The 10,915-nt window shown below is 37.2% G+C and overlaps 1 protein-coding gene across 1 annotated transcript; it reads left to right on the top strand.

The window, feature by feature from the left end:
* Positions 1–958: 958 nt before the first annotated feature.
* Positions 959–1,372, top strand: LOC149249765 (uncharacterized). Its single transcript, XM_089453467.1, has one exon. It carries the CDS (start codon positions 959–961, stop codon positions 1,370–1,372), a length of 414 nt encoding a protein of 137 aa, XP_089309593.1.
* Positions 1,373–10,915: the final 9,543 nt, after the last annotated feature.

Raw genomic sequence — 10,915 nt, forward strand, 5'->3', positions numbered from 1 at the left:
TTTGGCAAGCTTATATGCAACAAGCTGATCTTATCCATGTTCATCAGTTCTGGCAACAGCAAATGCCCCACGACTTTCAACGCTGGAAATTAGCAAGCACCTGGCAGGCTAACTGGCAAGGGGAAACCTACATAGAGATCGATCAGGAGTTAAATCAAAGAAGAATCAAATACTCGGATCAACAGGACAAGCTGCGATGGGGACATACGCCCAAAGGAATGTTTACTACCAAGGAAGCACACCAACTTCGCTATTCAACCACGCAGGCAGACAAGGATCAGCTCTGGGACCAGGTTTGGCAACCAGGAATTTGGCCTAAGGTTTCCACATTCCTATGGCTCTGAAGCAAACGGTGAATCCTAACCTGGAACAATTTGCAAAAAAGAGGATTCATAGGACCTTCCAGATGCCCCAACTGTAATCTCAACGCTGAATCCATCTTGCATCTCATGGATACTTGTCCTCTAGCTACTCAATTATGGGAGAAAATTGAACAATGCAACAGAAGATCCGGAAAACGACGGGGAGATATTGCAGAAAACATCAGAAAATGGCCAAAGCAACCTTTCCAAAGCCTTCTTCTAAACTCGCTGTGGAACCTCATCCCAGGCTTTTTCTACTGGATATTATGGAAGGAGAGAAACAACAGAGTCTTCCACAATATCAGCAGGCCAATTGACTCTCTGTGGCTTCTTCTTAAGCAAAATCTCCAAGAAACTCTGGCTATCAGACACTGGCATGATTTGGACCTGCCAGAATCTCCTCAGGAACGACTCATCATAAAAGCTTGGAACCTGGACCTCACCTTTCTGGCTCAAGTCAACTCCAGATCCCCATCTAGCTCCGCCTCTCCCCTCAATTGGTCCCCCCTGCCTCCAACTCATTCAAATTGAATTTTGATGGGGCAGCCAAGGGCAATCCTGGGCCGGCTGGCTATGGAGGTGTTTTCAGGAACGAAATGGGCAAAATTATGCACATCTATCATGGAACAATTGGTAAAGACACCAACAATGCCGCTGAATTGGAAGGATTATGGAAAGGGATTTGTATAGCAGAACAAAAAAACTTTTACCCTCTTGAGGTAGAAGGGGACTCTCTTATCCTAATAACAGTGGCCATCAGGATTCAAGCAGGCACCTCGGCAGCTAAGATAGCTTCAAGTTGGAGGTTACTCAGTAGAATGGAACAAATGGAGGAACGACTACGGACCCCCTGGAGCATCACCTTCAAGCATATAAGACGCACTGCCAACAAAGTAGCAGACAGATTGGCCAATCAGGGGGTCAACCAGCAGCTCCCTTACTTCTCAGGCCCTCTTTGTGACTCAGATGATGTACAACTCAAAAATGAATGCACTTCTCTAGGGCAATAGGATTACTCTCTCCCGGATGCGGGTGAATGATCAGAGCATAGGTACGAAGGAGGTGCGGAAGGTGGGCAAGTGGCAGCCCACAGGCGCCAACTGTAAATGCAGCAGGACGGCATACTGGCTTCGCACAAACTTATTAATGGTAGCCTTAACTCTGTCTTCCCGGGAAATCATTTTATGCACAATGGCTCCAGGCTTCATCCTTATTCCTGCTGCTTCTCCGCGCGCTTTCAGACCCATTACGGCGGCAGATGCTGGCGGTTCCTCGAAAGCCATCTCCATCCCCTGCCTCCCTTCGGCTCTGGTTAATAGCCATAAGTATGTTCAGTCCTCATCTCACTCAGCGTGTTATCTCCTCAGTCGCCTGGTAGCCTTTCCCTCTTCGGTTGTCAGTCTTTGTTGTTCTTCAATCGCTAATACCATCCCCTGCTTCCCTCTAGCTCTGGTTCTTGGTGCATACAGCTATAAGCGTGCTCAATTGTCTTTTCTCTCAGTGTGTTTATTCCTCGGTCGCCTCCCAGCCATTCCTTCTCCGTCGGTTAGTCCTTCTCTTCACAATATTCCAAGAGAAAGACCAAGAATGGGGTGCAGACGGGGCATCTCTCATGGTCGAGCCTCCCGCCAGCCTTCCGCAACTATGTTGGACCCCTCGTCGGATGCATCGGAGTTTGGCGGCTTCAGCTATCCTGCTACTCGTAGTGGCAGGGGCAGGGGAAGGGGGCATGACAGAGCCGATGTCTGCGCGCATCATTCTCACTCGCACACCGCCCGTTTCCGGATTCCTTGTTCTCTGGGAAACTCTTCCTTCATAGTTTCTGTGATAATTGAATTGAGTGAGAACGTGGTGGGTTCGGGGGAGGCTCATCAGGGAGCACCTCTGGAACAAAGGAGGGAAAACCAAAACATCATCCAGTCAATGAACACAGGAGGACTACCAACAATGAACACAGAAGTCAATGCTGGCCCAAGCGAGCCTGCGGGAGGTGATCCTTCAACCTCAGCGGCCCATCCCTCTGATTCCAAAGACTCAGATCAATTTGGGTGCCGAATCATAGAAGAACAACCATCGACATTGAATGAACACTAATCATGTTGGCGCTTCCGGTTCCTTTCGTCAACTACTGAAGAAAAAGCTCAATTCCCTATGGATTCATAGTTTTCCGGCTTGTAAGCTTGTTGATTTTGGTCTTTGTCATTTCTACAGGTCGGTCTCCACCTTGAGGACGGCCTTCTCCCATATGTTAGTGTCTGTTCATGTTTATGTTTCTGTCAAAATATGTCCAAAGATTGCAATACACAAGTCAGTCCTGTAATTCTGTATGGGTCAGTTTTCAGTTACTGTATGGGTCAGTTTTTGGTTTGGTAACTATCCAGACATGGAATCCAATGTTTTCAGATATTAAAAAGTCTGATGTAAGTCAACAAGCAGGTTCTCTAGTCAGTTCGTCAAGAGTGTTTTTGCAAGAATGCCAACTCCATGGCTAGAACTCTCGAGGCATTTGCCTCGTTGTATTATCCTTTTGTATTAATATAGAAGTAGACCAATTAAGAAAAAAAAAAGATCGGGCATAGTTGCTACATGAGAAACAAGGCTCCTATAGGAGAGATAGATTCTATGCTATAGGAGGAAAAAATTGCTACAGGGGAAGACAGTGTGCTACATGAAAGTCCATAGAGTTGCAAAATTCTGATTTTGACCAACTTTACGCTATATTTGAAGGGGTACATCTAAGAGAAGGGTAATTACACATTTTTCTCTACCATCTGTGGACAAGAAACCTACAAAAACTTTCATTCCTTCAACCAAAATGTTGATAACAATTTGAGAATAAAAAAATTGAATGAGAATGTTTATTTTCAGTTAAGAAAGATAAGAAAGGAAATGGAATTTTTTTTGAGTTGATTCTAAAGTTTTTGTTCCTGTAACCAGCATGGATAAAACTAATCTCTTACCCCTGTAGCAGATTGGGAGTATTGGCTTTCCAAACCTTGGAAAATCACAGTGAAAAATCACGGGGAGAGTAGTTTCAGTAGAAGAGAGTCCACAGAATCATCAACAATGCTATTTATCACATATGATGTGGATAATGTTTGAAAAATTATATCATGGACAAACATTGTGGACATTAACAAAGATACTTTTCTTAATACACAAGCACAAGCCTAATTAGAACTTGGAGAAAAAGATGGATCTACAAAAGGAGTTGGAGAAGAAGAGGAAGAGGATAGAGCAAGAGAAGATGTGCCAAAATTCCTTTTGAGGTAGCTTGGGATGTTAAGGAGGCCACTAGGTCCATGAATGAGGCACAATTAGGTCACTAAGTTGCTCAGAGGATGAGCAATACTTTCAGTAGGGGGGTATGATGGGCCTCCAAATTAGACATAAATTAAGGCCCATATGACCATCCTTCACCACATTAAACCTCTATCTTTTTCATTAGATGCGATATTTTTAGCTTTAATATGTTCATTAGGAAGGTTTAGAGATAATTGTATATTTATGCCTAATATTATTTATTTTTGTATAATATTGTGAGAATATTGGGCAGATTATGAATATTTGGAGGAAGAGATAATCTAGGGCCTTGCTCCCTGCTATAGGAGGATCAAGATTGGATAATAAATCAACAATATATTATGAAATTATTGCACAAATTTTGGAGCTTGAGTGATTGAGAAAATCTAGGAATGCGTTCCCTGTCATTTAATGCAGATTCCTAGTGTTGGGAATCAGATCCACTATTTGAGGGATTTTGGAGGGGAAATATTCCTCCTTTCAAGGAGAATGCTTCCTCAACATTTTGTATAAGTACCAATTCGAATTTTCCTTTAGAGGCATGTATTCTTAGTCTCCTTGTGGAGAAAACTTGTATTTTTGCAACTCGACTTTCATTTCTAGAAGGCATGTAATTTGATTGATTCAAATAATGAAGTTTGGTGCCATTTTTAGCATCTAAAGATTGGTCTGCTTCATAGCAATCTGATTCTCCTTAGACTTGGTCATCCTAGGAGCCTCAAAGCCTTTTTTTATAAGTTTCTCTTCTTTTTTTCACTTCTTATACACATGCATCTCTTATTCTTGTTTTTCCTAATTATACATTTATTTGATTCTTCTTTTTCTATAGGATTGGGTTAAATGATTGAACTAAGTTATTTTACAGGCTATTTATGGATTCATAAGCATGATGCATCCTTAGAACAACTTTTAAAAGTCATATTCATCATTGAGCTACTTGGATTGGTTTGCTAGTTCACAAATCTAGAATTTAAGCCAAGATCTTCTTGACAAATCACATAGAAAAAATATGTTTTCTATGTGATTTCTCTCGAAGATTTTGGCTTAAATCATGAATCACAAAAGCATCCAATCTGAAATCTAGAATTTCTGGAAGCCCCTTGTAGAAAAATAGTAGTGAATTTCTGCTATTTTTTAGAAATGTGTTAATGAGATTCATTTGAGTTTATTCCATTTGTATTAGATCATAAAAACATTCAAGTTAATAACAAAATTTACCCCATTTCATTTTCACTTATTATGTTATGCATTTGATAGATTAACTAGCTCACTAGTTCTTGAATTTCTAGTTTTTAGAGTAATAGTGTTCTTCTATTTTTTAGACTGTGTTAACAGGGGTATTTTGGAGTGGTTCCACTTGGAATGGAGACCTAAGACATTCTAATAAATAAATAAAAAATTCCCATCCCATTTTAATTTTGTTTACTTGGGTATTTAGCGATATTCTCGCTCCTGTAGCATTACAGGCCTCTTGTAGAAATCACTTGTAGCAAACCTGTAGCATTACTTTCCTTCACCAGTTTTGATCCCCACTGCAACTTTGAATTAGTCTAGATGAATAATGACCTCTAGGATCTAAATCCATGATTGGGGAAGACCAAAGACCACTTAGGATTTTCCTTTTTACCCCTGCAACACATCTCAACAATTTGGGTTAATCGACAGATTTATGAATTTAATAACACAATAATTATTTCCTTGATTGCCACACGAAGTATATAATGAACTCTATGAATGGATCTAGCCTCTTTAAAATCTAGTTCTTGATTACATTCTATTTCCTTCATGCATGTTATATTAGTTTACTTTATTTATTTCCTTTTTGAATGCAACTATCACATCCTGCAATTAGGCTAGTGTTTGATTTCCATTTCTGCAATTAGGATTAATGTTTACATTTGAGGAAGCAGAATTTTCATTTCTACAATTATTTTTGGTTATATTTAATGATATTCACACCATTACATCATATCAATGAAATAAGGACACATTTTATGCTGCACATATAGTGTCGGCACCTCTTAAGTTTGTAGGAACCTCGGGTTGATAATTTAAGTTGGTAGCCTTGGGAGTTGCAACATTCTTGTTGCAATACTGAGGCTCATCACTCGCATTTCAAGAACAATGTATCTTGAAGAAAGGAATAGGATTATTCTTAGAATCTCTTACATGAACACTTAGGAATCCCTTGAATGAAACATTGTAGCTTCGGCCAATAGGGTATATGTTGTTTTTCTATCCAAATAATAAGTTTCTTGCAATTGTTTGATTTTATTCCTTACAACTTTTCCATTCACTACAAGAATTCATTAAAGGAAAGTGAAACCTTAGATCACACAAACATCTAAGTATGAAGGACTATGATCCAGAACCCTTATATTTTTATATATCACACAAACATCCATGTATGGAAGACCATGATCTAGAACCCTTATACTTTTCACTAAGTTATTTCATCTCCTAGTGATAGGGCTTGTGGTGATATTCCATTCGATTTATTTATTTATTTCCCAACATTAGTTGTTATCATTGGGGGAGGAGAAATAAGACACAAAGACACCTTATTTCAAAATATTTGAAAAGGGTCCTAGCCTATGGCATCCACTTTAGTGGGTTTCTCCAATGCCTCATCATCAACTCAAGTATTCTTTTGTGTTTTCTTTTAATTTGACTCATTAAAAGAAGATAATCCTAACTTTTTCCAACAGATAACTTGGTGATAACAGGGTCGTAGTAGCATGGTGGTGCTCCAAGTACATGATATGTTTTCTTGTATCAACTTTAAGTGTGTTTCTTTTTCATTTCCTTAGTATAAGTTTTTGATGTCATAATAACTCCATATACTAATACATGTGTAGGAGAGGGATTAATAACCATAAAAGAAATATTCAAGGATGATCAAGAGTTTTAAATAACTTTGTCAAATCCTAACAGAAGCTGGGATATTTGCTTCTTGGGAAGAACAAATCTTGGCAACAATCAAGAATATATATACCTCTCTACATACACAATAATGATTAGAAGCCTCATTTTATCCTCCCTACCAAACTACTAAGGCGGTATAAGAATCATGGACTACATTTGAGTGAGAGAAACTATGAGAGCAACTATTAGAACCTGAAATTGAATAATTTTTTACACGCTTATCTATAGATCCTATAAGAACACAAGAGGATAATAATTTAATAATAGAAGATCTACATGGCACAATAAAGGAATATATTCCAAGCAAACAAAATGAAGAATTAAACCAAGAACATTTTGATTTTATTGAACGATGGTTTTAGGAAACTATAAGGCTATATCACTACTTCATGCTTCATTGCTACTTGACATCATTAGAAAAGTACCTGATTTTTTGAAATCATGTATGCATCAAATATTATATTCTAAACCTAAGCATGAATTTATTTTTATACATGTTACGCACATCATTACATTGGAAATAATCCTACACTTGAGGAGATATTTTTACGTTTCTCAAGTAGGGTAGGATAATGAATAAATTTAAATAATTGATGTATAGTCTAGTAGCCTAGTTTATTAATAAGAAGGGACAACCTCTAGAGATCATCAATATATTGTTAGTAGAATTAGACCCTTTTCAAGAAGCCTCTACATTATTTCAAAAAGTAGGGATATGCTTCAACAGAATGACATGGAGATGGTAAGAAGGGAAGGTAATCTTCCTATCTTTGACCCTTTTCTTTTTATTTTAGTTTGAAAATAAATAAATAAAAATAAAAATTTGTTGAGCTTAGTATGTTCCTTCTTATGCTCAATAAACTATGATAAGGACTTTATCTCTTTATGAGGATGACATCTGCCAAGTATTGATTATTTACATAAAAGGAACCCACTTAGAGTTTTCTTTGATTTCCTTAGACTTTGTACAGTTGAAAACACCAGTGAGCATCGACTGTCCTGGGCTTGAGAAATATCCAAAGGAAAGTGTTTGAGTCTTCTTTAAGTTTTTCAGAATCATCAAATTGAAAACATTAATAAGCACTAATTATCCTAGGCTTAACAAAAATCCACATGATAGTGTTAGAAAAGGAATAGTAAACAGGGTAGAGGAGGATTTTGTCCCTAACAATCTAATTATAGGGATTCAAAGCTCAGTTATTAGACCTTAGTCCCCTTGTTCTCCTTTTCAATTGTAACCTTTTTAAATCACCAGCACTGTCAAGATTCTATAAGTGTCCTTTCCACTTTAAGTATTGGTACTGGTGCAAATTTTTCTACTACCAGAATCCCTAGTTTCATTATCAAATTTATTAGTAGTTGCACCTGTCATATAAAATATAGATATCATTAGCTATTTGAACTTCAAATTCTAGTAATTGGTCAAGTATTGAACAACATATCAGAATTACTAGACTTTATATTTCGTGCAACCATTCTGTTAAATCCCTACAACTATCAAGTTCCCTTTGCATGTAATTTGTCAAAATAATCATGGTCATAGCCTCCACATAAGAGAAATTAAGAAAAGAAACAAGTGAAATTGGTAGACCATGGGTATAGTTATTAACATATTCCATTCCAAGTAGATCATCGACAACAACATATCACACCACATCTAGTTAGCTAATGTTTATAGGTGTATTGCATGAAGCAAAGGTAATGTCATCCAAATCAATTTTCATTTTTGAATGTATTGTTAACATAGAAATTTTGTGTCTAATTGAGATGTTTTACCTTATAACACTATCAGATTTGATCCCATTATACCATTATATCATTATTGTCACACAATCCCATTATACTAGTATTGTCACACAACTTCATTATAATCTTACACTGTCATAATAATATACCTATCCGATTAGGATTGACTATAGTCCCACAATACATGTTCCATATCGAGATCGTTAAAGATTTGAAAACACATAATCATTACTAAATGTTATCATAATACCTAAGGCCATACTTTTCTATAACCATATAATTATGCGGAAGTAACAAAACTTGAGTAAAGTTATCAACTGTGCATGCAAGTAATGGGGATTGAAGTCAACAAGGAGGATAGAAAACCTTTAGTGCCTAGGTATGAATCCATAGGAATGAAGTTTTTGGATAGCTACCTCAAGTGTAGGAAATATTTTGAGAAAGAGAGATGTCTTCCAATGTGTGAGAAGTTACATGGGCACAATGTTAATGTCACTAGAGAATTTTCCAAGTATATAAATAAATAGGTAGCACAAGTAGGGCCTTTGTATCTAACCATCGTAGAGTAGTCCATCATCAGATGCACAAGACTCCTGAGAGAGGGAGAGAGTTAGTCAGTTACGACTACCTCTCATGGAAATGGTCATACGTGAATGACTTACTTAACGCAGTTGAATCCCTAAATGATATCTAAAATAATTTATTGTGAATTAGTTTTTGGAGTCTAATCATCGGGACCCGAATTGGAGCAAAGGAATACCAATAGAATGGGCCAGGATGAAATGGAGGGATCTACTCTTTGTGGTGAAAAATTATATTACTTGTGATGGGAGATATGTTGTGACCTTCTAGTCTCATATAAAACTCCTTATGCACTTCGTTGGAGGTAACAAAATCAATTTTCCATTCTTCCTTTTGAAAAGTTTGATAAAAATGGCCACTCATGTACAAGCTCATATAGGAAATGAAGAATCAAGACATTTTCATCACAGGCTTATTAGACTACTTATGGAACAAGAGCTTAGGAAAAATAATTAGACCTGGGAAAATTTCCTTTTTTGGGGTGGGTTTGAGACAAACCGTGTTGTAACCTTATATTCTCTGCAACTAAGGTCATCTAAATGAAATATACCCCCTCTTTGAATCCAAATTAAGGATAAAGTAGAACCCTCAAAGAGATGAAACAAAGGAAGAAACCCTTGATCGACTAGGAAATATTGGAGGCAAAGGAAAAATGAGGGTTACAAAAAAATAGTGTGGGGGCAAGGGTAAAACTACTCAAGCTCAAAGGGAAATTTTGGAAAAGGAGACAAGTTGTAAAAATACAAGTTTTTCACTCACTAGAAAGAGAGGGAAAAATGAAAGTAAGAAAGGACCAACTAAGCATGTAGCCCCTTCTATAGAAACACTAGGGATGAAGGATATACTACAAGGACTAGAACTAAGAAGGACAGGGAAGTTATGTTGGAGATGGAGCCAGATGATCCAACGAACCTTCCTGAAAAAATTATTGAGGTAAATCCTAAGCTCGACACTAAAAATATCAGGGAAGATAAGCCCTTCTTAGAACCTCGTGTAGAACTAAGAGGAAAGGAAAAATTAATCCCTGAGAAAGAAGTCATTATTCCTTTGGATGAAATAGAACAAGAGGTTCTTGAACTTGTGAAAATAAATATCCTTGTGTTAACCTACTTAGCTTAGAGGATGTTAACTTAGAGAAGCCTAACTAGGATGAAGAAGTTGTATCCAATAATCCTTTGGATAGTTCATTTTAGAAGGAGGAAAATAGTGGTGAAATAGATTCTGAAGCATTAGATAAACAAAAAAACTAGGGGATTGAATCAAAAGAGCCATGCCTAGATATAATAAAGACATTAGCTAATATATTATAAAGGGACAAGAGGAAAATAATAGAGCTATATGCCCACTACAAATTCTTGCTCAAACATACCAAAAGGTGGTGCCAGAAAATAATAAAATTGGAAATACAAAATAAGAAATTAAAATCCAAATTGTTGTAATGAGGACATGACGAACAAGAACCTCCTCCTTCAAACCTTCACCATTTGGCTCAGACAGTTCAACTAGATGAGGAAAAAAAAGAAGAAATTGAACATCCTAAAGGCGATGTTGATATTATTCTAGTTAAGGAAAATGTGAGGTAAAGGATAAAGGGAAGAGCTCCTGTGAAACCCATGTATCCTTAATGAATGAGAAGTCAAACTTTAAATTTGGAAAAAGAAAACCTGGGTCTTGAAAGTGAGCACAAAGACCTTGAAATTATAGAACCCCATAAGAAGAAGCAAACTAAATATATTTATGGAGAAGTGTTGAAGATCAAGGCATATGAAAATAATAAGGGAGGAGGATTGAAAGATTATGTTCAGCTTGTCAAGCAAGCCAAAGAAGTAGGAGATCCTTAAACAATTTTTTGGGTAGTGTTTTCATGAGGACATGTAAAAAATCCAAGCTTGGTGGGGGGTGGGTGGTGTTGTGTCTTGATTTTGTTCAATTTTGCATCAATCAATATGGTTTCTTTTTTCCAACTATTCACCTATTCCACCATATTCTACCCATTT

This window comes from Pinus tabuliformis, chromosome 7 (assembly GCF_031772625.1).
Source record: "Pinus tabuliformis cultivar Carrire ecotype Pingquan chromosome 7, CPIR1, whole genome shotgun sequence".
Classification (NCBI taxonomy): Eukaryota; Viridiplantae; Streptophyta; class Pinopsida; order Pinales; family Pinaceae; genus Pinus; species Pinus tabuliformis.